The sequence below is a fragment of the Trypanosoma brucei genome, chromosome 1, assembly GCF_000210295.1.
Source record: "Trypanosoma brucei gambiense DAL972 chromosome 1, complete sequence".
NCBI lineage: Eukaryota > Euglenozoa > Kinetoplastea > Trypanosomatida > Trypanosomatidae > Trypanosoma > Trypanosoma brucei.
In genome coordinates this window covers 386879-411816 of record NC_026734.1, presented here as the reverse complement: position 1 = coordinate 411816, position 24938 = coordinate 386879, and the positions used below count along the sequence as shown (strand labels likewise).

Below are 24938 nucleotides of genomic sequence, written 5' to 3'. Positions count from 1 at the left end.
GTGGCCGCTGGTGCTTTTCTTTTGGTGTCTAACTTTCCTCCATGTCAATGGTGTTTTATTTTCTCGTAGTTTCGTTCTTTAGTCATCATGTTGTACTCTACATATTATATTTATTTTCTTCCAGAGCACCTTACTTATTATTTTCTTCATTTTCTTACCGTTTCATTTTGTTTACCTTTTCTTGTTTTATTTTCTGCTGTTGAGTGCTCCCAACTATTTAGCAGCATCACTACCTCCTTCCTTTACCGTTGCTTGCTGCTGCTCTCGTTATGTACAGGTGCTGCCCCCTAACCTTCCTTTGTTATCATTGCGCTGCCTCTTGTTTTCTGTTGGCTGATTTAGGTTTGCATAGGAGGAAAAAGGGTTATTTGGATGCACATGTTGGCTGTTATTATCCCACCCAGTGTTTGACTACTATCGATGCTGGTATAGTTTCTCTAGTGTGGCGTCATGCCGCTTTCAGTGAGCGTTGCATATGCTTTGTTCCATTCCTCGACCACAAGAATACGGGGTCGAAATTTGTTAGTTTTGCAACTGTTGGACTGACCAGAAACAAAAGGGGGACATGGGAGAATATTGCGCTCTTGCTGGTTAGATAACAAACGATATGTCCTGTGAGGATGAGGAGGGTGGGTTGTAACATGGGATATAACTTGGATGATGCCTCCATTTCTGATGTGGAGGGGTAAGGTTTATATTATCTATTACGATGGCATGCCCCAGGGGGATGCATATTTGAGTAAGGGGGATATTAATTGGGAAAGATGATGGGATTAGAAGCTGTAGCGCTGAAAGTGGTGGTGGGACCACGGTGATTATATTTGAGATTCTCGGTGGTGCTTCCTTCCGCCGATAACAATGTTGAGGTGTAGGTCGGGCAATCAGCGGGCGAAAGTTTTCTGTTGATCTGAGAGGATATCAACGTGGTTACGCAACGTTGCGAAAGAGTTGGTGGCCGCTGCGTCTTCTTGCTGTACTTTCCGTGTTGTACATTAAGGCACAGTTGTGGGAGTGTGAGATGGCCCATCATTCACCGTGGGGCTAGCAGCAACAGAATGTCTCCTGCAGTTTCGGTGTGTATGGGCGTTTCGTGGCATAAGAGTCAGTTCGCGAATGCCTGTGCGAAAGCCCAACGAATACGACCCTACGACGCAGCTGCCTCAGCGCATGAACTGGTATCATGGCAACTGCCACGCGGTGGAAGAGGATTAAAGGCCTAAACAATTTGAGAGTGCTTTGTTAATATAAACAACGGGTAATAATGTGATAACACTTGGCAGCGTGCCATCAGTAATGCTATCCGCACTAAGATGCCGCTGTCTGGTGATGTGGAAGAGAGGGGAAGGCAGGGGGTGTTGTCTCCAGTGAAGGAGAGGTCCATCACGTTGCTCACCCGATTTGCTTTCGGAAACGTGGCCGCATCTGTGCTTGCTTCCGTCTTGCTCCCTCAGTGGCGAGGGGTCCTTGTCTCTTCCCTAATGCTACCGCGATGTCTCGAGTTCTGTGCTCTTGCTTGTGGTGCGTTGTGGATTCGCCCCTCGATTTCGTTGTGTGATCACATTCCCGATTTTTGGGTGGAAGTTGTGTCCTTCTGTCTTTCCGAACTCCGGACGCTTCTCTTCCCTTCTTCAAATGCACTATTGCACTCATTGGGTAAAGTTGCCGTGGAGTTACATTCGGGTGTTGGACTCTTCGGTGGTTTGTTAATCCACCCTTGGACTTGGGTACAAAAGAACACAGGGCACACTGAAGAGTGTTCTCCGAATCTGTTGTTTGTTCACTTCCCTCTGGGTTTTCTGTTGTTCCGCGCGGTGGTGCTACACCCGGGTGTGCGGTCTCTCTGTGCCTTGTTTGCCAAGTCTTCGATTTGAAGGTCCTCTCGCAGATCAAGCAGGGATACATAATAGTATCCGCAGTGGTTTGCGGTGTTTCTGTGTTTGGCGGCGGTTCGGGAGGTGGGAGGGCCAAATTGGAATCCTCCTCCATCTCCTCGCGGGAATTTGAGTCGCCGTTTGCCCTGCTCGTATTGGCCTCCATGGGTTCGTTGCATGTGTATAGCGCCATTTTGGCGGTTCGAACATCGCAGCCCACAAATTGGGCAAACTGTTGGATCGCTTGCACGTGTAGATGTTGGTCTCACACTCACGGGCTCCACTGTCTGGCTTTGTGCTTTATTGCAACACCATCTGCATGTGTTGGGGATATTAGGGTTCAATTTCCTGTCCAACCCACCCGTACGTAGGTGATGCACCCGTGCGGAGTTGAGTGAGTAGGGTTTATTCCTTTCTGGACAGCGAGGTCTTGAGGTTTGTGTTCTTCCAGTGTCCAGTAAGTGTGGCCCTATGTGTTTGTGGCTTTTCCCTTGTAGTGCGCAGCAGTCTTTTCGCTGCTGCAACCACATCCGGTATCCATGCAGTTCGCGTTTGTGGTTGCTCCGCTGCTTTGCCGGCTGCCTTGTCAGCTTGCTCATTACCCGCTACTCCACAGTGACCAAATATGAACTGAATACGAATCCGTCCTCCTTTACTTTGGAGTTGGATGAGTAGTGTCCATATTTAGCGCAGTACTGTGTCTGTAACTGTAAGCGGGCCCGTGTGCAGAGCTGCTACCATTGACCACGAGTCCGTAAATATCAATAATCGGAAGTTTTGTTTTTCTGCTTTATCGATCTCTTTGGACAGTTGTTTCAGGCCAATTATTAGGACTACACATTCAGCTCTATAGCAGCATGCAAGTCGTCCCGTTCCTTCGAGCACTTTGTGCAGGAGTTTGCCATTCTTGACGATTAGAGCTGCCGTCCTGATTTTCCCCCAGTGTTACAGATCCGTCTGTCCACACTTCGTAGTGTGATAGAGCGACAGGGTTATTGCCCTTTTCTTCTAATAACGGCGCTTTATCCATCTTTCGGATGTCTCACGTTTGAGTTCTTCCTCCGAGTCTCTGTTCACATTCGGGGGAATGGCGTAGTGAAACAGACATCTGTTCGCTGTATCCAGAAATATGGACACCACTCTGTGGTGTGTGCGGATTCTACCTGAAGTTGTGGGTATTCTTTTTTCACATCAAGTAGAAGTTGACGAACAGGACGAGTGGGGTTATACACCAGCGTTGAGCTCTCATTTAGGGCACCCCCACTGGATCCGCAGCATAATAGGTAGACTACTACTCGGAGTGTTGCCTCTTCACGTAATCTCTCCTTGAGTTTGCCCAGCGCAGTTCCACCGCACCCCGCTCAACGACGGGCCAATATTCTCTTCCACATCACCAGACAGCGGCATCTTAGTGCGGATAGCATTACTGATGGCACGCTGCCAAGTGTTATCACATTATTACCCGTTGTTTATATTAACAAAGCACTCTCAAATTGTTTAGGCCTTTAATCCTCTTCCACCGCGTGGCAGTTGCCATGATACCAGTTCATGCGCTGAGGCAGCTGCGTCGTAGGGTCGTATTCGTTGGGCTTTCGCACAGGCATTCGCGAACTGACTCTTATGCCACGAAACGCCCATACACACCGAAACTGCAGGAGACATTCTTTATTCCTTTCTCGCTCAAGGATGTGTTTCCCATCCATCACTTTCGCGGGCTCCGACCTCAAAGGCAGATGAGGGAAATCAGTGTGGGTCGCTAGGTGAAAGTTGACACGCTTGTGACTTGTTTTCTGGCCGTTCCATAGCCCCCTCCCTTCAGTCCATTCCTACGGATTCTGTGAGTCCGTCTTTCCTAAGACCGCACTCCATAGCCATCTTACAGCGGGTGGTGTGTAAACGGGCCAAAGCTTGTTTTGTAACATACGCACGGTGGTCCCCGTGGAGAGGCTCGGTAAACCGTTTTCCTCTAATTTTCGCTTCCTCATAAGACTCCGCGCCATGACATTTGAGAGATCCTCCTTTTTTTGTCTATCCTTTCATGGAGGGGCAGAAATTCCACCGGTGAGATGCAAAAACCCCTGCTGTACGTGTGCGTGCCAGTTCGCTGCGCGGCAAAATTTTGTAACTGAGGTTGCTGGATCTTCCCGCAAGTGGTGGAAACATGTTTTGAGATGATGCAATGCAACGTCACCTAAACGTACCAGTTTTTGCTCTTGCAGTAGTGGGTGCGAGTCACTGCTGTTTGCTCTGCCTTTACTGGCACCGGAAAGACAACCCAGTTCACACTGGCACCGCAATCAGGCGTGCGTGGCAACTGTGGGGCAGCCGGAGCTAACTGCTGAAGAGCCTACGCGGTAACAGATTTTTTCCCTTAAACTAACTGCATCCCCCACCGGCATCTTGGTCGTTCCACTTTAAGCGACCGAGTTCCCGACCATTCACTTTCCTGTTGTACGGAGGTCACGTGTCCGCCGTCGTCATGGAATGGTGTATCTGTGCCCGTGTGTGTGTGTGGCGCATTTACGTGTCCGACATGCACTAAACCTGTAGAACAACTGATACTCGAGATCCAGTCCCAGATGTACAATCATCCAACACCATGTATTACTATCCTAATCGCCGCTTCACAGCGTTTGGTAATATTCAGGAAGGGACAATAAAGGGATTGGGGGGGGGGTATGGGCAAACGGCGGCCGTCGGTGGCTGAGAAGTGAAAGAACGGCACAGATGAAGAGGAATGTGAGAAACAGGGATCTCGTGCAGCGTGACTGACCGCTGCCCTCCACTTTATTCCCCTCCCTTCAATCGCTCAGACCCACAACACCCTCGAGTGTGTGATATGTGCTCTTAAGCAAAACTTGCAGAGTCGCAGCGTCATGCTTCCTTCATCTCCGTGTAAAACACACGTGACGAAACAGGAATATACACATTACAAACACAGTGCTCCCACCACGAAAAACACAAGACCCACACACCGTGTTATACCCTCTTCACATCAAGTGAAGCGCTCGTTTCAGTAGGTTCTGAACCCGGCCAACGGATGCCTCCAATTCCGACACTCGCGTCACAGCGGCGCGGAATGATTCCTCCATCGCCGAAAACTCCGCCCGATCTGTGACGCAGGTCTCCATACGCCGTCCTAACTCCTCCACCTCCATCCTCAGGCGTTGAACCTCGGTAAAATCCACAACTTGTGTTGCCTCTGCCACCGGCACTACGGCGGGTCGCCTGTCGGGCGTTTGTGCGCGAGGCTCTCTATAATAACTTCCTCCGGAGAGGGGTGGGACTATCGGATAAAGAGGAATTACAGCCCGGCCAAATTGCTCTTGGGGCAAGGGGGGCCACGCCCGAATTGGGGGATGATGGCTGTCCCGATCCGCCCCACCTTCCACCACTTGGGCGCTACCATTCGCATTCGGCGTTTTTGAGCGACTATCTTCGCCTTCCAGCGGTTCACGGCCGGATGCTTGTCTATAATTTTCGTATGGTGGAACAACTGATGGTGCTTTCGGCCACGCTGCCACATCATCGGTATCGGCGTCGCAGCGTTCGTGACGTCTCTGGACATCTTGTCTCCGTCTCTGTGAGGGCGCCCTGCGTCTTTCTGTTTGTTGTCCGCCTAAGATGTCCCGTTTCTTCATCACAGTCAGTTTTGAATTGGTGGGGATGTGGTAATAGTCAACTGTGGCCTTATCGTTCAGCTCCCAATAGCGCCACAACAGGCGAATGCGCTGCGGTGTGACCTCCGACTTTTCTAAAGATGAGCAGAACTTCTTTTTGACATCCCAAATCGTGTCTTCAGCCTCGCAAGCGAGCGGTATGGGTTCGCAGTGGGCCATTTGGCAGACAATGTTGAGCCTTGACCCCTTCTTCACATCAAGCACAATTTTGACAAACGGATCGCCTTTCAATAGCAGACAACCATTGCGCCTCAGAGACTGATTGGGGTTTATTGGCTTCCGGTTGTGCGTCAGTAACTGCAACTCAGGGCGGACCTTAAAGCAGTCCTCAGCTGCTCTCTGAACTATATGCAGTGGTGCGTCCTGATGTATTTCCATATCGAAAAAGTCGCCGTGCACACTGACCACGCGTACGGGAACTAAATTTGTCATTTGAACGGGAACGAATCCATATTGCCGCTGTTCCTGCGGGCCATATTGCTCCCTCTCACCGCTGCTGGCGAGCGGGGAACTGACCGACATTTCTACTGTCTGTTACTTTTTGCTTCGCTCGATGGTAAGTAAAGAGCAAAACAAAAACAAAAACAAAAATAATGGGAGACGCTCGTTTGTTTGTGTCTCCACGACAGCAGTGGGACATGGGGGTGCCGGCTGCATTCCCGCGCATGGAATACACGTTGTTTGTGCCCGTGTGTTTATATGCTTTTTATGTTACAGATGCGTTAAGTGGACCCGCGCAGGCGGACTCGGAGGATATGATGAACATATGCACCATGACATGTGATGCCAAAAGCACAAAAAGGGCAACTGATATGAGGGGGGAGGGGGAGAAGGATGTGAGTGCTTTCACAGTGCGTAGGGGAGTTATAAAAATTAAGAACCACTGAGAAGACAACAAGAAATGGGGATGGGTTAAAAATAAATAATTAGGCGCCACACTTCCCAGACGGTTCGTGCATGTATATCCTCTTTCCTTACCCTTTTCTTCCTAATTCCTCTTCCCTCCAACCCAATTAGTCGATCAGCCAAAGCACGTGCAGGGTCATCTCTCCCCTTACGTCACCGCTTCACTTTCCCCCCTTTTTCCCTCCCGATTCCTTCCTCTTAATCCTCTTTAACTTTTACCACCTCCGCCTCAAAGCCTTCCTCATCCTCTTTCCCTCTCTGTGCCTGCGGTAAAGTCGCGCGGGCCCCACATCGGTAGATGGAAACCCACATAATTATGTGACGACGGGCGGAAAAAGCTACAACGCTGTGTTCTTGTATACGAAACGAATGAAGAAAAAAACAAAAAAAGGAACATTGAGGGTAACAATAGCAAAAGTGCTCCCAAAAAAAGAAAACAAAACCAAAAACAAAACAAAGCACCACCAAGAGTTATCCCCACCAAAAGAGACGCCCAGTTGCGTAAGTCGGCCTGCCTCTAGAGATTGTTAGCCGCCTTAGCCCCCAAAGCGGCTCTGCCTGCGCTGCATTGCCTCACGATCCGCTTCCGACAACTTCAGCTCCACTCCGGGGCCTTCAGCAGACGTGGCTGCATTACCAAACCGAGCCACGCGTTTTTGCATGGCTTCCTCCGCCGCGGACTGCCCAAATCGCTCCATGCGTCTCTGAAACACCGCCTGCACCTCTGGTGTAATATCACTCGAGGCCGTCTTTTCATTGTTGCCCGCGTCTGCTCGCTCTATTGTGAGGCCAAATCGCGCCGCCCGTTTGGCGAGTTCCTCTTGTACGACTGTTGGGGGATCCTGTTGGGCCAACGCCCGAGTTCGCTCCTCTTCGGAGAGTTCGCTGATCATGGCGTTTATCCGTTGAAGCGAAACACCGCTGAAAGGCTGCTGCCGTTCGCCTTCTCCATCTGCCGCTGGGCGCCAGGCACGTGGGGCCACCATCGTCTTGGGCTTGCGGAAGATGCGGTTCAGGCGGTGAGCATTCTTCCCTGACTCCATGACTCTTCCTTTTTCTTTTTTCTTTTTTTTGTATCCTTCCTTCTCTCCCCCCTTCTGCCTGCCTATACTCTTTCGCTTTTCGTTTTCCTTCTCGTCTGTTTCACTCGCGCGACTGAATTTATTCTCTTTGCTTTCTCTTCTCCCTTTACTGTTAGTGCACGCGGTGCGCCTTCCACTATTGACATTTAGTCAGCGAGGAAAAATATGTAAAAGAAAGGGGTGATTACCAGCCTTCAAGAGCACCAAAACATGACAAAGGAAGGCGGGTGACGTACATGAAATGAAATAAAATATTTTTCCAAGCGTTCGAACAGTAGAAATATATAATCAACAACGGTGGAAGGTACCCCGTTTGAGCTGTCTATCGCACCTCAGCAATACACATACACATAGACACTGGCATAGGCGTGAACATATAAATATATAAATAAATATATGTAACCGTATGCGTGTTTTGGGCTGCGCATGAGCAACACATATTTATGATAAGGATTTGTAATACCGCTGCCGCTGCGCCACGACGGGCCGCTCAAGCACGGCTTTATACATTTCTGCACTGTGGAAACATTGGGACCACAGTCCCCAACCAACAAATGACTTGCGTGTCGGGCAACCCGTGTGCAACGGCAGCGGCGTCCCGACGTGGTGGTAACCCAGAAACACCGGGGGGAGTTTCGGCACCACATCGGCATACATAAAAACTCGAATATGGCGGTAGTTTTCGGGGAGAGCCCGCGACACGTCTGCCTCACAGTCGCTGTATTGCACATGTTGATTCTTTTCATCATCAATTTCCCTTCCTTCCTCAGCACCTGCAATCACAACCTTCTCATTTTTTGTCAGTTCTGTTCCACTTAGCCAACTCCTTAAGGGCCATAAAGTACCGTGCCGAACCGCAAATACGCGGGGAGACGCGACTGTCAGCACTGTGACACGACGAGACGACTTACCATTGGCAAGACACACTCCAGCAAGTTGCGCCAGAGCACCACCCATGCTGTGTCCAATGAGAATGATTTGATCAAAGTCCTCCGCAGCCTCAGCGAAATGAATGGATTGCAACATTCCCAAGAAGCCCGCATGAACACGAAGTTGAGTGCCGAACAATCCAGCAGGAGGCGCTCTCGGCCAATATCTTAAGTTTGTCAACCAACTCCGCCAGCTATTCGTGCCAATGAATGTTATGATAAGCTGTGGACGGTAGCCCGGGCTACTTCGCGTCAACATGAGGCAACGCGTGGTTTCGTCAAGGTCCACGAGCGGAAGCACGGCGATCTCAGCTGCGATGGTGCACAGTTCCCGCACAGACTTTTCCGGACGAAAGGAATCAACAGCCCGTGCCACACGTTGCCGCTGGGTTACAGTCACCTCTGATGAGTCCGTGCAATGCTCCAGTTCGTAGGAAAGTGCGCAAAGGTCAGCAATAGCGCTGGTCACATTTGCCTGCGCAGGCACCGGCCGGTCCCTGACGACTTGCTCAAACATCTCGCGAGCGGCCTCCACAATATCAAACCATTCCTGATCGAGGGAGATGGCCAAAACAATCCGCAGCAGTTCTTCCGCAGGACACGCGGCACCATGATCCGCACGAGGTGTTACAAGTTGCCGCTCCTCAAAGGTTCCTCTAATGGCCTCCATACACCGCAGAATGTAAAGCACATCACCCACTACTTCATTTCTTTCCGACTCGGGGAGTTTCCTTCCCCAACCCGTCATTCCTGCGGTACTGTTGCTTTCGATACGATGGTAGCGACCAGCACAACTGCGGCCAAACTCAAGCAAATCACTTGTGCATCGCAACAGCGGCCTGTCAGCAACGGAATCGGTACTCACTGCAGCTGTTGGCTCCGGATACCAGGCGAAAAGGGCATAAGAAAGATAAAGCGAGACGGAGGCGATGGGTACTCCAACAGCGGTCCGCAGCACGAGCCGCACGCGGGAATGGATAAATGTGCGATAAGCAATAACACCCACGTGGAGCGATTCTTTCGTGAGTATTAAACAAGGCCATAAGAAACTGCTGGGGATGAGTCGCGCCCTGCTAACTAGAGAGGATGCAGCAGAGCGCAAATGCATTGTGGCCCGTCCCATCATTTGCATATCTATATATATCTACAGATATAGATAGATATATATCTATATATAGATGTGAGGAAAGTACAAGGATGTATGAACACACACCTTTTAGTACTCAAACCGCCTTTGCTGACTGGCATGTATGTAAATCTTTCCGTAAACTCTAAACGCCACGTGATGACGCACACTTGTCTCGGTGCTCCTTCTCTACTTTGTTCACTTTCCCTTTTATTCTCCACCTCTGCTATTATTTATTTTATTTTTATTTTTAGATGTATAGGAGGATATAAGAGGAAGGGAGGAGGGGAAGAAGGTGAGAAAAAAAGGATGCCGAAACCAAAAACAACAACAAAACAAGATATTAAAAAACCAAAAAAAACATAAAAGGCAACAATAACAATAACAGTAATAATAGTAGCTTCATTCAGCCAAAGTAACAAAAGCGCCTGTGGGGATCCGCGACGAATTGCCGTCATTTCCTCTCATGATACGCAAATGGCGGAAAAAACAACCGGACTAACCGGCCGCCCACAGGAGGCAACGATTCAGTTCCTAAAAGTCCCTTACTATCATAACCATTCAATCAGTTACGCATTTTTATTTTAGTAAGGATGTATATATGTTTATATATTAAAAAAATTTTTTTTTTCTGTTCTTTTCTATAGAAGATCTAAAACGTGGCAAAATAAAACAAAACTTTTTTTTTTCGTAAAAAAAAAGGAAAAGGAAAAGGAAAAGAAAAACAAAACAAAACAAAACAAGACGACTGTTGGTAAATAAATGGAATAAACAATATCTGCTGTGGTGCTTCTATGGAAGAGAAACGCCATCGCGAGGCGAAAGCGCCTATGGTTTTTTTTTCTTTCAGTGGAGAGGGAAAAGATGATGATCACACACACACACAAAAAAAAAAAAGGGGCGGCGTACTCGTCAAAAAAAATAAATAAATATAAAAATAATAATATAATAACAATAAAAAATAAAGCAAAACAACAACAAAACAAACAATAGCAGCATCATCAACGAATAGGTGGGTGAATGTACGACAAGAGCCGCACAGCCGCGGCTTACATGAAACATCTCACCTCTTTTTTTTTTTTAATTTTCCGTTTCCCCCCCTCTGCTTCACAAAACCGTACACCTCCTCTTTCTTTTAATTACTGTACACCACAAATTCCCTCAACCTCACTCCATTCTATTTATCTAAACTTTTCAACTATAATATTTACATTGCTTGCTTGTTTGTCTGTTTGTTTGCTCCTTATCCTTATCCTAATCCTTTCTACTCTTTTTTTTTTTCTTCTTCCTCTTCCTGTTATTCTTTTTTCTTTTTCATTTCCTTTTTCCTTTTTCCTTTTTTGTTTGTTTTTTTTTTTCCAACACTATAGAGGCAGAAACCCAAAGCGATAAAGCGTGAAAGGAATTCCCTGCGAGCGGTTAAAACTAAAACCAATATGTTCCCCCGCTTGTATTTCTCGCAATGCCTGCAATTCACCACAACTCCCTCTATCACCCCGTGGTTGCACCTCAACACTTACATTACTGGAAGGTAAATGATCCACCATATCAAGTAACGGAAGTAATGTGGGAACAAGACGATAATCCTCCGCCACGCCATCACTACCAAACACCGCACCGATGGTGGCGCGAAGTCGTTTCATAATGCGAGTTTGTCGCTCAGCTCGGCCATATGTGGCGAGTGCGGAGTAATGTAAACTTGATCCCACATCTGCTGGTGCGAGTCCCCTGTCCGGTAACATATGCATTCGACTAAGAACAGTTCTCCAAGCCCAATAACACACTTCAACTGGTGGACCTCCATTTCCCCATTGATCCGTTAAGGCTCGGAGTACCGTCACCCAGTCACGTTGGTGATCATCCCACTCCAACAATTGCGTTGGGTCCAACACATCTTTGTAACGTTGTATTACTGCCGTATCATCTATGGCTGGATATGGTAAAACATCAAAGTATGGAGCAAATGGCGAGTGTACATTAATTCTCTCACCCGCGACAAGAAGTGCCAAATGCACCTGATCGCATAACACGGGATCATTAACACCACGCGCCATGAGAAGTCGCCGCACATCATCGCGTGTGGGAGGGTTGAGCGATCGTATAAAATCCGTATTGAGCAATCGATCTGCTGTAATGGAGAGAGTTGTCATGGGCACTGAAAGAATTGTTGTGCCTTCACGGAAGGTTTGTGTTGCGATGAGGCCACGGCACTGTTCAGCACTCGGTCGTACCGCCACGCCTTCAAAAGTAGCTCCACTGGAGGTGAGAAATTTCATCAAAGCTTCATATGCCTCTTTTCCCGTTGCTGCTGATGATGGTGATGATGCTGATGCTGATGCTGCCGCTGATGTTGTTGTGCTAAATGTAGTGGAGCATCCCACACTCCGGCTACCTGCCGCTACCGATGTGAATGCGGCAAATGACAATCTAAACATAATGTTAACCGACGGCGGTGGTATTTGTGTGCTTGCGTGTATGTGTGTTTGTGGAGGGGGAAGGGAGGGAAACACACGCGACAGAAATAACAACAAAAAAATACCGAATTTAAAAACAACAACAACAACAACAACAATAGACAAAAGAAAAAAAGAAAAAAGAAGAACAAAATGACGGTAGGGCCAGACTACGGGGTTTTGTGTGTTTATGTGTGTGGCGCGTTTCCTCTTTTTTTTTTTTTTTGCACGCCTTCTGTTCCTTCCTATTGACTATATTTAACCGCCTTATTCTTTTTTTTTCCTCTTATTCCCTTCCCTTTTTTGATCTAGCAGGTGCATAAAGAAGAGAAAATAATGGAACGAATGAATGAATGAATAGTAACATGAAATACAAAGAAAAGAAGAAGTTAAACAAAAAAAAAGAAGGCAGATGGACATAAAAAGAACAAATAATAACAGAAATACGGATTGAAGAATAGTAGCAGAAACATGTTCAACATCATCATATTATCATCAGCGCTTCCTAAACACATGTAAGGGAAAAAATTGCACGCACACCCGCATACAAACAAAAACACAAACACATGTACAATTAAACAACTAAGTAAGCATGTATATATATATATATATATACATGGAGTTGTTTGAATGATTCAAAAACAACAACAACAACAACAACACCACAAAAGGGAATGGGAAATGCGGGAAGCATATATTTATTTATAAATATGTGGTAAAGAAAGAAAGAAAGAAAATGAGGTATGCAAATTGTTCGACGGCAGTACGTGGACAGCACATCGCGAGGAAGCAGCCGATGAATTTAATAATGTAAAGCATGGCAACAAGAAGAAAATAAGACAAAATAAAAATAAAAAAGGGAATCTGGTTTCGGGCGCAGGGAAGTTGTAGTTTTAGTAATGCATACGGAAGATGAAGTCTAGTCCACCTGAAAGTTGTGAACAGTTCTCTCTTTTTTTTTTTTTCGGCTTTTTGAATGAAGGAAAGAGACAAAAAAAAAAAAAAACAACGCCCGTCCTTTTTAATGAAAAAAAAAAGGAACGTGTGTTTCTGCGGAGTGAGATTGTTCACCCGTGGAAGTCAAGCAGTAACTGCGGTGAACAATAAAATTAACAAAAAGAAAAAAACAGACGAAGAACAAAAAAGAACAAAAAAAGATGAAATTAATAAATGATAAGCGGGAGGAAGAGGAGGTAAAACAAACCGCTGCTGTTGGCGTTTGAGGGAGAAAAAAAAAAAAAGAAAACAAAAACTCAGCAACAACAAAACTCACGGCAACATTTCCATCTTCCGTTTCCCACTTGCGTATCTAAATTAACTTCACACATTTCCCCACTTTTCTACTTCCCCCACTTTCTTTTTTTCATTTGCCTCCAAAAAAATCTTTCGTCCTCATTTCCTGCTTCAAAAAAAAAAGAAAAAGAAAAAAAAGCACACACCTATTCTCATTCCATTTGCTTCGTTATTATTGCTATTATTATTATTATCATCATCATCATTGCGGCTATAATAACGGAGTGAGGGACTACTACACCATTGGTGAACACACACATTTCCCTGCACCTTCCAAAACCACATTGTAATATAATATATATAATATATATATGCGCCCGATGATGCGCCACGCTGTCAGGTTTTCATATTTAAATTTATATTTGTCTTTTGGCACAGGGTCACTGGCGTCTGCAACCGATTGGTGTAAATTTGCGTGAGAGGATTGAAAATGAAAGAAACAACAACAACAACAACAACAACAACACGCCCAAACATACATATATAATAATAAACAGAAAACAAACAAACAAACGAAACAACACCGCACGACAACCATGTGCAGTATTATATAAAGGGAACTAAACCATGAATACAAAAAAAAAAAGAGAGAGGAGGTAGGAAGGATGCGGTAACTGCTGCGTGAGGATCGGAATAGTTGCGAGGAAATGTAACGCACACACGCATTTTATCTCTCCACCCGATTCCTCTTAACTCACATGCATCATGACTTCATGTTATTAATTTTTTTCTTTTGTTGGATCTACAGAAGGTGGGGTTTGTTGGCTTACAGTATTGTTTTGCTGCTTCTCCTCTACAATAACGGGGCCGCTACCAACAACATTCCGACGATGCCTTTGCATGAGACCCGATGAAAGAATAGAAACGGGATGTGACACTCCACTTAAAGGTGCCAATGTGTGATGACCCTTCACGTTGGTATCGTCCACTAAAACATCTACTGGACGTAGTGGAGGGACGGGCACAACAACAGTTCCCCGTTCCGTAGGCGTTGGTGGCGTGATGGTTACGGTTCCGTAATGATGTTGAGTTTGTCCCTCCTCTCGCCAACCCCGCACATCCCCAGAGGTTTCCAACGGTGCTAACGAATGGGGTCGCAAAGCCAAACGTACGCCCCCCGCCTCAACTCTTCCACCGCCGAATCTCCTCCCCAACCCTGCACCAAATGACAACGAACCAAATTCATGTAACGGGGGTTCTCCCATGAGTTCTGCACGGACCAAACTCCTTGCTTTACTTAAAGCGTCACCACTACCCAAAAATGGTCCCGGATGGGTTTGAGACAACAATGCCTCCGCGGCAAGACGGCTACGCGTGGCTTTTGATGGGGACTCGAAAGGCATTGTTGTTTCAAGGGGGTCCCCTACCGTTGATGCATTGCCATCATTACTTGAACATTCACAGTTGCCGGCCTTACCCACTGACTCGGGCCCCTCTGCAGTGACACATTTCTTGTGTTTCTTCTGTTGGCCTTCACTACTCACACCACCACCACCACCACCGCCACCGTCGCTGTCGCCGATGCTATTTACATCCGTAACAGGTACTGCATTCAACTTCATATATTCTACAGTTTCACTTCTAGTTTCCTTTTCCTTTTCCTTTTCCGCTGCCACCTCCTCCTTCACCTCCTCCTTCTCCTTTTCCTTTTCCTTCGTTTCATCCAACTCCGACTTGGTTTTCCCCACACCACTGGGGCTACTACTGCTTAAGAGGTTACTGTTAACGCTTTTGGTGGTTTTGTCTTTGCCTTCACCGACTTTAGATTTCGCCTTCCCCGCGTTCGTGTGCGCCACGTTGACACTAGTGGTTGCAAGACTCAAGCCTGCACGAGCGGTAGGGTATGGACGAAAGCTAAATGTTTGCGTGGACACCCCTTGCAACGAGCCGAATGGCGCCCTGTCATCTTTAATGGCAGTTTCACCCAAGTAAATACAATAATCTGAGGTTATTCCAAAGAATTCCCGCAGTGTTCCCACGGGATAGTCACTTTCCACACGCAGACGGCGATACGCCACAGTTCCGTCACTGGAACTTGCTCCACCGCTGCCACACTCAAGCGACGTGACTGATGTCGCCTGTTGGTCATCCCCCTTGGCGTTATCCTTATCTTCAGTTGTGTTTCGCTTTAAGAGCATGACAGTGATACTAATTCTGCTTCCATCTGTGGTCAATTGGTCCCTTGCGGGGCTTGTTGTTTGGTATTCCCTTCGCAAGCGTGGGTAAGAACCCATAGGCAGAGGAAGTGTTGCACGGCTTCCCGTCCCTGCATCAGTGGAACTCCCCATCATTGTAGCGGATGCCGTAAGACCTATATTCCGTTGTTGCCACTGTCCATACCTACGCAAAGGGTTTGGCATTGGTGAAGTGCTACTGGGGCCACTACTAATGCGATTTGGCATACGCGGCCCATCATAAGAACCTCCACGCTGCTGCAGTTGTATTGTGTCAAGTGGTGAGAGCATCACAGGTGAGGCGGAATGACGGAGAATGCCACGGTTTGCGCCAGGGACAGTGTGTGTGTACGGCACCGCATCCCGCTCCTCAGAACGAGTGATTCCCGTGCCGAGTCCGTCTGCAACAAAATGAAGATGCAACACCGCATTGGGAGGCAATTCAGCTACTCGTGTTGACTCCGGTAGCGCTCTGTCGCCATGGAAAAGGCAACAATGTGTTCCATGAGAGCGGCGGTCGGGAAATGCCAACGAAACGACGGCTCGCATAAGTGCCCTCACTGAAGTTTCACCCTCTGCAGGGATGTCAATTTCGATGCCACATGCAATAACTCGTAGCCGACGCAAACCTTTTTCTCGTTCTTTGCTGCTACGAATAGGCGGATGCGCGGGAAGCGAGCGTAGCGAGTCCATTCTATGACTTCGTGCCCGCCGCGCTACCCTTCTAATAATTTCACACTCTCTGGAGGTGAAAAATGGGTAGGGTATATGACCTCAATGTTATAAATAATATATATATATATATAGGTAGATAGATATAAAATCTAGACCCGCAGTACGTGGGACCCGAGCTGCTCTATTAATCTTTCGTACAAAACTCTTAAAAAAAAACAACAAAACAAAACAAAAAAAAAAAAAAGGAATTGTGCTTCTTCTGAACTTCCGTGCCTGTGCGCAAGGCCACTATCACTATCACTCTCTTCTCTCTTTTTTTTTCTTTTTTACAAGGCAAAAAATTCTTAAATTATGCTGCTGCCTAGGGATAAATAAGTGTGAAACGGTACAATTCTCTCTACTTTTTAGAACCTTTTACGGATCAGTGCGAAACACCAGCTTGTCCGCTGGACCGCAACTGCGACAACCCTTCTGTAAACTACTGAAAAAAAGAAAAAGAAAGAGGAAAAAAAACAAAAAAAAAAAAGACCCTTGTAACCAATTTCCAACCCCTCGTTCCCTTTGCTTACACGCTGAATCAATTGATCAACAAGTCGTTTGTATAGAAGGAGATAAAATCAAAAAAAAAAAGGAAAAGGGAAAGATGTAAGGAATATATATATATATATATATATATATATATATGTAATCAAACAAATAAATGTATGTGCTAGTGAGTATATGTGCAGGCAGGCAGGGAGGAGGAGGAGGCAAACGGTGAAAAAAAATAATAATAATAGAGAGAGATGTAAAATTTTCTTTTGTGTGGAAAACACGCGTGGGTGGTGGTGGGATATCCAAATAGTGCAAATGTATCGGAAGGTTCCCCCCCGTCCCCTCATTTCCCGTGTAAAGTAAATTCAAGAGATAAAACCACCACACCGCAGCTGTATCAAACTTGGTGTAGGGGAAGTTCCTTCGCTTTAACATTACCACCGACACGACACCATACGACACACACAACACTCAACATCAACTTTAACACTTGAAACAACTTGCAACCCACGCACCCAAACTGCAGGCAAGCAGTCCGCTGCGCCATCAATGAACTGCGGCCAGCACCGCTCAAACTTATGATTCCCAGGTCCATTATCAACTTCACTTATTAATGAGGATGGAAAGTCAACACATGAAGATAAAACATTTGCTCTCCACCATTGCACTATAACAGTAGGTTGTGGCGTCCACAGGCGTTGACGGAGCCATTCTCTCAGAATCACTTCATCTTCGTTGCCGGACACCGTCACATGAGCACCGCCATCATATGGAATTCCGTCCTTCCGCTGACACCTCAACAAATGTACAATTAATGGCCCACTGGGGCTCACAAGAAACGACTGCGCACACATCTTTCCCGCTACCCAACAACTTCCACAGCTCACAACGCGACCCCACACCGTGTCATAATTATTACTTGGAATTAAGCAAAAGGCCGCCCCTCCACTTCCTTCCGTCGGCAGGAATGGAAGGAATTCGATAAACTTCATGTTGAAGTCTGCCACAAGTCGAGCGAATTCGTTGGTTTCAAGTAGCGGCCATTCTTCAAACAATGCCACTGCTGTGCCTGTGGGGTCCTGCAGTTGCGACCGAAGGGTAGAACATATTTCTTTTATCAAATCACTTTCAACACCAGTGAGGCCTTGGCGATTTCTCAGCACAATACACACCTCATTTTCTAGATTTGTTATTCCTGCATCTTCAGGTGGGATGCAATGAAGGTGCCCATATCCCACCAGTACTCGATAAACCCTCGAAAGGAGGATTCCAACATACGCCATGTTTGCATCACTTCCGAGAAGGAGATTTTGCGAATCAGGCGTCAGCACATAACCCCCGCTTGTCATCAGGACTCTTTTCGTTACGTCGTGCAAATTCGTCACAGGTTCAAACAGATCATAAGGATCTCCACTGAAGCACCAACAATCGCGTAAGACACGATACAACTGTGCGAGAATCGTAACAGTTATGGTATCCATTTCCTTTTCATTTCTCTGCACCACCATTTGAGGTTCAGTGAAGGTCTCTTGAAGTATTTTGTTTATTTGCTGCCACAATTCCTCACACTCGCCCACATCCACGCGTCGCCGCTTCCTGCTGGATGTTATAACATCCCTCAAATCCACAGCATCCGTGATCGCGGCCGCCCCGCAGCACTGTTCCATATAAATATGAAAATAAATGACAAATGTCTGTTGATAAAAGATATGGAAGGGACACACCGCTTTACTAAACAATAATACCCCTGAATAATGTGACGAGCGAACAAACAAACAAACCAATGACTAAATCAATATGAATATATATATATATATATGTGAATACAATGATACGAACCTGCGCTTATTTTCTTATTTTACTTATTTTTTTTTAAAAATGGTGCCCCTTCCCTCAAAAGCGGAAAAAAAAGGGGGGGCACGCACTCCTTTTGTTCTTTTTTGTTTTTGTTGTTGTTCGCCTTCCCAGACTTTGATATTTTTTTCCTTTAATCTAAATTCGGTGAAGGCATTCTCCTACCGCAAATTTAAAGATAAGAGACGTAACGTTCATTAAACCGAGAGAAGAAGAAGAGAGAGAAAAAAAAGGGAAGAGAAGACGAAAAAGAGAGATTTGTTGAGATTTCAGGCTAATTCGAAGCCAATTCCTTTTTTTTTTTTTTTGCATTTTACATCATGACGGTTGAGGAAACCCAACCTCAAACAAACAAACAAAAAATAAAATGGCGAGGAGATAATTAATGAAAAGACGTTGCCAAGGAGGCAGCGACGGGGTGAAGCGGTGTTTTTCTTTTCTTTTCTTTTCTTTTTTATTGTTTTCATGTTTTGGTTTTGGTCGTCGTTGTTGTTATTTGTCCGTTTTCGTTTTCTTTTTCTTTTTTTTCCCCCCCACACATGTACATGTAAGGAACACGATGAAAGACCTCATTTCACTTCAACATCTTTCATTCCCATCAACTCAATCACATACTTTTTTTTTTTTTGCAATTTTACATATTTATTACAACCTCAAGCAAACAAACAAACAAACAAACAAACAAACATATATTTGTAAATATATGCAGACATGAATGTATTTTGTCATGATACTTTTTTTTTTTTTTTTTGCAGACCGTAAAGGGAAGGCTGCGTAACGGGTAAAAAGAAAAAAAGAAAAAAGAAAAAGTCTCACATCGTACAGCACACACGTAATATACGTGTAAAAATATAAACAAAAAAGTATATAAGTATAAATGCGTTTTTTTTTGTTGATATTTGTTGCTGAGGTTGATTACGAGCGCCCTGCAGTCAAAAAAAAAATGAATGAATGAAGCGAAGAGAGAAGAGAGAAAAGAGTAAACGAAAATAAAAACAAAACAAAACAAAAACACAACAGAAACAACAACAACAACAACAATGAAACCGAACAAAACGAAAACCCAACACATCTTTTGCACCGCTGCCGCCCTGCTCTCTACTTGCACCTCAAAAAAACTGTACATATACATTTTTTTTTTCTTCAAAAAAAAAAAATTATGCGTTGCCAAATCAGCACCAGCGCACTTTCCAAATCCCATGCGTTTCTCTTTCCTCTCCCTTTTTTTTTTGTTTTCCCTTCCCCACCCTCCCTTCTCCTTCTCTTTCCATCATCTCGTTTGTTTGTTTGTTTATTTATTTATTCGGTTTGTACTCCACAGGACCTACAAGAGACGGAGGAACCAAATAAACAAAAGTAAAAACGACAACAACAACAACAACGAAAAAAAAAAAAGAGAGAGGAAAGAGAAGAGAGTGAGGGAGGAAGGGGGGAAGAGGAAGGGGATTGGTTGGTTGACAAAGGAAATAATAAAACAAACGCATATGCACTTTCCTCCGTCTCTTCTTATTTTCTGTCAACACACAATCATGCAGTCATATCATCAGAAAGAGACACACATAAATAAATATATGAATATATTTATATGGGAGGATAGGATAAGTCATATGACACCAAAGGCAGAGGGAGGGAGGGGAAACACACACACACACACACACACACACATATATATATATATATATATACAAATCCCTCCTTTCTTTTTCTCTCCTTCCCCCAGCATGGGAAATGGTTGCGCTTACAACTTTAATGCTGCTGCACTTGTTGGACATGGTAGTTTTCTATTTTCTCCAAGAATGTCTGCGCATACTGCGGCGAGTAGTATTGAACAATCTCAGGTGGGTAGCAGTTGTTGATGCTTTGAATATACTCCGCCAGTTTGGAACCGGGTTCGGGTTGAATGCGCTGCACAGTTGCAAGCCCACGGTTAGCTACGAACTCCCGTTTGGCGGCGATATCTGTTGGTAACACCTTTGCAAACTGTCCACAGACGTACTTGAGAACATTCTTTGGTGCTTCCGGGTGGAGCAATGGCTCCAAGGCGGGGAGTTGTACGCAGCGCTGAATGATATTTTTGAGCGCCCGCTTACTTTTCATGCGGAGATCATCCGAACTGCTGGGATGTAAGTAGAGGTCAAGCAGTTTGGGAAGTACATTACAGTCTGCCACAGCTTTTGCATGATCAGCACTGTGGCGGCCAATTTGCCCAAGTGACCATGCGGCCGCAGACTTTATGTGATCCTCCTGTTCCTTTTCCAGTGCATTAGACAATGGCTCAATACCACAGGAGACAATGACAGCGAGAGCAAGCGTCTCAGAAAATGCAGAAATGTAACCGAGTGTCATAATTCCCGGCAACCGTGCACTGCCAGTAGACTCATTTGTGTAGTCTACGAGTGCTCCAACGCCACCCGCATTTACAATAAGCTGCGCTAACTCCGGTGTGTGTTTGGCAACCTCCCGAATACATGTGGAGGCATTCTTGCGTACCGTTTCATCGCTATCCTTCAGTAGCGAAAATATACGGGGAAATATTTCTCCCTCCACCACCAACTCTGCCAACTCCACGCTGTGCTTCGCAATCTGCGCAAGACACTGACACACCTGTCGCTTCAGTTTTCCATCATTGCTGCCAATGAGTGGCGCGAGGTGCGTAACCGCGTCCTGATCCACCACCGCTTGCGCAAGTTCCGGTAAATGTTTCGCAATATCCGCGAGTGTTGAAGCCGCTGTCCTCTTGAGTGAAAGCTCCGGCTCCTGAACGCATAATACCAATGGCGGAATGGCGCCCTTGTCAACAACCTCCTGCGCGAGATGGGCATTATGTCGTGCCACATAACCCAACGCCCATACGGCGCTTTCCTTCACCGTTGGGTCAAAATCCTCCAAACATCCAACGAGGGCCTCCACGGCTTGACTGCCCACCACCGCCTGCGCCAGTTGCGCATTATGTCGTGCCACGCTGCGTAGCACAAACGCTGCTGACTTTTTGTAAAAACGGCTCTGATCACCGAGTGAATAAACCAATTGCGCGAGTATGTCACCGGACACGACACTTTCCGCAAGTTCTTCATTGTAATTGGCAAGCCTTCCCAATGCAAGTGCTGCGGACTGTTGAATGGAAGGTACATTATCTAATAACAGTGGCCGAAGAAGTTGCATGACACCGGCCTGCTGCAAGGCATCAATATGTTGTGGTTTTGAAGCAAAATCTGCCACCGTCTGTACAAACTTGACACGGGCCCTTTGGTATTCCTCAAATACCTGAATGATCTGCCTGTTGGGCATTGTGATGTGATAGTTTTTTTTTTTAATTCTTTTTTCTGCTCTTAGATAAAAAGAGAAAAGAAGAATCTTCCGCCCTTTCTCCCCAACCTTTTCTATCTATCTTTCTTTCTTTCTCACTTCTTACTTTTTTTTCTTTTCCCTTCTCACTTTCTTTTATCCTTTAGAAAGCTAAAGAAACAACAACAACAACAACAAAAACCACTGTGCAGCTCTTCTCTTCTTGACTGCTTTCTACTGTTGGTGTTGTTGGCGCTGTTACAAAATATTTTTCTTTTCCTTGTTCCTCCTTTTAATTTCCTCTTCTTTTTCTTCTTTACGTGTCTATCTAATTGCCGTCGTAAATATATATATATATATATATATATTCACTAAATGCTCACCTTGTCCTTTCTGTCTTCTCTTTTTTTTTGTTTCTCCCTTAAAAGAGGAGAAAGGGGCAAAAGGAAAAAGGAAAAAGAAAAACTAAATGTATAATTCTTCCTTCTTTTTTTTTTTTAAAAATACTTTTCCGTGCCTTGTCACCGCCTACGATACGCCTTCGGTTTAAACGGTCTAACAAATACGGAAGATGGAGGTAAAAATGTTGACAAATTTTAATACCCCACCCCCAAAGAGAGAAAACAAAAAACAAAAAAAAAATAGAGGAAAAGAAGAGGACAATAATAATAATAATAATGATAACAGCAGTAGCAGTAAGTGATATATTATCTCCGAGAAGAAAATAATAATAATAATAATAGTTTTTTTAAAAAAAACATTACAAGATAAATAGAAACATACACAAACATATACATAAATAAAGAATAGGGGGAAAGAGAAAGTAAAACATTTTACAAGTATGACAACAATAACGGTAGTACTGAGAAGAGAGAAGAGTTGAACAAAAACAACAACAAGCTCAACATCAAACTCAACAACACAGAAGGGCACAGCGATGCGGAACACTGAAAATGGTAGCAACATCAACAATAACAACAACAATAATAATAATAATAACATTGGGAGTGAAATGCGTGCGTGACATAAACAGGGGGGAGGGGAGGGAAAAAAAAATATAAATAAATAAACGTGTCGGAGCGTTTATTTTTGCGTGGAAAACAGCCGCGTGGAATCCCTGCCGCAGTTCCTTTAAACTTACACATAAACGCAACAACAGGCTCATCAAGAGCCGAAACTAAAACCACCGCCACTAATAATAACAACAACAGCAACAGCAACGAAAGCAAAAAAATCAAACATCAGTTTTATACTTATCCCCTTTCCACCCTCCTTCACTTATCCATTTCATCACTCGCCCAAAAATGAATAAATAAGTGGGTAAAATAAAATAAAATAAATAATTAATTAATACAACACTTCCGTACGACTGGAACTGGCTCCTGGCAACCATTCCCGCAGTTCCTGTTGACCTCTGCTGGATACAGTGCTGCTCCTATGATGATGATGATGATGAAGAAGATTATGATTATTATGATTATTAATATTACTGATGCTGCTAATGCTGTTGTTAATACTATTGTTGTTGTTACCACCACTACCATTGCCACTATTATTATTATTATTATTATTATTATTATTATTATTATTATTTTTCATGTTGCTGTGATGGGTGTTGCTGGCCGTACTTCTCCTTCTTTGCTTCACAATAATAACTCCTTCTTCTTCCTCCTCATCCTCACCATTATCCTCATGTGCACATTTCAACTGTTTGTTATGACCATTTCTGTTGTGACTGTTGCCGTCAGCACTTCTGATGCTGGCGTTGTGGCTGCTTTTCCCATTAATACCACCAACTGCAGCTGTTGCCGCCTGCAACAACAACAACTTTTGATGATTTGGACTTTGTTTTTTCTGACTTTGACTTTGACTTTGAATTTGAATTTGAGTTGATTGTTGTTTTTTCTGTTTTTGTTTTTCCTCCATCTGATGCAATTGCTCACGAAGCCACTGCACTTCCACATCCCGTTCCGCCAGCAGGTGCCGCAGCAGTTGCGCTTCCGCTTCATAATTATCATTAGCACCTCCTCTTCCTCGTCTCTCCAATGCACTCATTTGTCCTAAAAGTTGTTTATTTTTTTCGTGTAGGCGTCGAGCCAAACATTCCGCCGCCTCCGCCCGCCTCAACAAATTCTTTTCTTCAGATGTGGTTGGCCGTGACGGTTCCGGCTGTGGAATTATATGATTAGTAATGGCACATGATGTGGATGGTGATTTGCTATGAAATGGAGGTTGTTGTTGTTGTTGAGCTTGTATGGTATCCTGAAGTGAGGCAAAAAGCTGCAATGCCTTCTCTGCTTTCTCTGACTTCATTATATATATATATATATATATCAGATAGATAGATATCTTTTTCAAAAGTAATATTTATTGCTTCTTTTTATTCCTCTTTCCCTTATTTTATAAAAATTCTTTCTTTCTTTCCTTACTTCTATATGTATATGTATATGTATATGTATATATATATATATATATATATATATCTTTTGTTTTATTCTTTTCTATCTTTCTTTTTTTCCTTTTCTTTGCGTTTGTTTAATGAATACAAATATGTATGGGTGACCCCCTTCCTTTTTGTTTTTGTTTTTGAACTTAGCCAACTTCGAAGGGATGTTCGAGGTTATTCTCCCCCACTTTTTTTTTTTTTTTATGGCGTGTATTTACTATGATAACTAATATGTGTCTTTTACTTGGTTTTATATTTCCCCATACTGATGTATAAACAATAAAATAAAAAAAAAGAAATAAAAAAGGAGAAAAAAAAAGGAAAAGAAGGGAACGTTTTTTTTCTTTTTATTTTTGTCAATTTAAACCAATTTAAATCAGATACATATATAACTTATTAATTTAATTTAATCATTTTTTTTTACATTTACATTTGCATTTGCAAGTGGTTTATTGTATATCTTTTCTCTCTCCTTTCTCTTGTTTGGGATTCACAAAATCCCTCTTCTCTTCTCTTCATTTCTCCTTCTTTTTTTTTTCCTCTTTTTGGAATGTTCCCGCCTCTTTTCAGTAATGCAGTTGGAAAACTGACGAGTGACGGGAACATTCCAAAAAGAGGAAAAAAAAAAAG

General features: G+C 44.5%; 12 protein-coding genes across 12 annotated transcripts; all 12 read right to left on the bottom strand.

Annotated features, from left to right (window-relative positions):
• Positions 1–1389: 1389 nt before the first annotated feature.
• TbgDal_I1670 (hypothetical protein, unlikely) lies at positions 1390–2064 on the bottom strand (the record flags this gene model as incomplete). The annotated part of the gene is made up of 1 exon (XM_011773130.1): positions 1390–2064. One exon carries the CDS (start codon positions 2062–2064, stop codon positions 1390–1392), a length of 675 nt encoding a protein of 224 aa, XP_011771432.1.
• Positions 2065–4861: 2797 nt separating this feature from the next.
• TbgDal_I1660 (hypothetical protein, conserved) lies at positions 4862–6073 on the bottom strand (the record flags this gene model as incomplete). The annotated part of the gene is made up of 1 exon (XM_011773129.1): positions 4862–6073. One exon carries the CDS (start codon positions 6071–6073, stop codon positions 4862–4864), a length of 1212 nt encoding a protein of 403 aa, XP_011771431.1.
• Positions 6074–6655: 582 nt separating this feature from the next.
• On the bottom strand, positions 6656–6769 carry TbgDal_I1650 (T. brucei spp.-specific protein; the record flags this gene model as incomplete). Its single annotated transcript, XM_011773128.1, has 1 exon — positions 6656–6769. One exon carries the CDS (start codon positions 6767–6769, stop codon positions 6656–6658), a length of 114 nt encoding a protein of 37 aa, XP_011771430.1.
• A 224-nt stretch (positions 6770–6993) lies between these two features.
• TbgDal_I1640 (hypothetical protein, conserved) lies at positions 6994–7500 on the bottom strand (the record flags this gene model as incomplete). The annotated part of the gene is made up of 1 exon (XM_011773127.1): positions 6994–7500. The coding sequence occupies one exon, from the start codon at positions 7498–7500 to the stop codon at positions 6994–6996; it is 507 nt and encodes a 168-aa protein (XP_011771429.1).
• Positions 7501–7980: 480 nt separating this feature from the next.
• Positions 7981–9600, bottom strand: TbgDal_I1630 (lipase-like protein, putative; the record flags this gene model as incomplete). The annotated part of the gene is made up of 1 exon (XM_011773126.1): positions 7981–9600. The coding sequence occupies one exon, from the start codon at positions 9598–9600 to the stop codon at positions 7981–7983; it is 1620 nt and encodes a 539-aa protein (XP_011771428.1).
• A 1358-nt stretch (positions 9601–10958) lies between these two features.
• TbgDal_I1620 (hypothetical protein, conserved) lies at positions 10959–12029 on the bottom strand (the record flags this gene model as incomplete). Its single annotated transcript, XM_011773125.1, has 1 exon — positions 10959–12029. One exon carries the CDS (start codon positions 12027–12029, stop codon positions 10959–10961), a length of 1071 nt encoding a protein of 356 aa, XP_011771427.1.
• A 2030-nt stretch (positions 12030–14059) lies between these two features.
• On the bottom strand, positions 14060–16207 carry TbgDal_I1610 (hypothetical protein, conserved; the record flags this gene model as incomplete). The annotated part of the gene is made up of 1 exon (XM_011773124.1): positions 14060–16207. One exon carries the CDS (start codon positions 16205–16207, stop codon positions 14060–14062), a length of 2148 nt encoding a protein of 715 aa, XP_011771426.1.
• A 950-nt stretch (positions 16208–17157) lies between these two features.
• TbgDal_I1600 (hypothetical protein, conserved) lies at positions 17158–18390 on the bottom strand (the record flags this gene model as incomplete). The annotated part of the gene is made up of 1 exon (XM_011773123.1): positions 17158–18390. One exon carries the CDS (start codon positions 18388–18390, stop codon positions 17158–17160), a length of 1233 nt encoding a protein of 410 aa, XP_011771425.1.
• Positions 18391–19211: 821 nt separating this feature from the next.
• On the bottom strand, positions 19212–19709 carry TbgDal_I1590 (hypothetical protein, unlikely; the record flags this gene model as incomplete). Its single annotated transcript, XM_011773122.1, has 1 exon — positions 19212–19709. One exon carries the CDS (start codon positions 19707–19709, stop codon positions 19212–19214), a length of 498 nt encoding a protein of 165 aa, XP_011771424.1.
• Positions 19710–20323: 614 nt separating this feature from the next.
• TbgDal_I1580 (axoneme central apparatus protein, putative) lies at positions 20324–21865 on the bottom strand (the record flags this gene model as incomplete). Its single annotated transcript, XM_011773121.1, has 1 exon — positions 20324–21865. One exon carries the CDS (start codon positions 21863–21865, stop codon positions 20324–20326), a length of 1542 nt encoding a protein of 513 aa, XP_011771423.1.
• Positions 21866–22775: 910 nt separating this feature from the next.
• TbgDal_I1575 (hypothetical protein, unlikely) lies at positions 22776–23027 on the bottom strand (the record flags this gene model as incomplete). The annotated part of the gene is made up of 1 exon (XM_011773120.1): positions 22776–23027. The coding sequence occupies one exon, from the start codon at positions 23025–23027 to the stop codon at positions 22776–22778; it is 252 nt and encodes an 83-aa protein (XP_011771422.1).
• Positions 23028–23209: 182 nt separating this feature from the next.
• TbgDal_I1570 (hypothetical protein, conserved) lies at positions 23210–24175 on the bottom strand (the record flags this gene model as incomplete). The annotated part of the gene is made up of 1 exon (XM_011773119.1): positions 23210–24175. The coding sequence occupies one exon, from the start codon at positions 24173–24175 to the stop codon at positions 23210–23212; it is 966 nt and encodes a 321-aa protein (XP_011771421.1).
• Between the last annotated feature and the right edge of the window lie 763 nt (positions 24176–24938).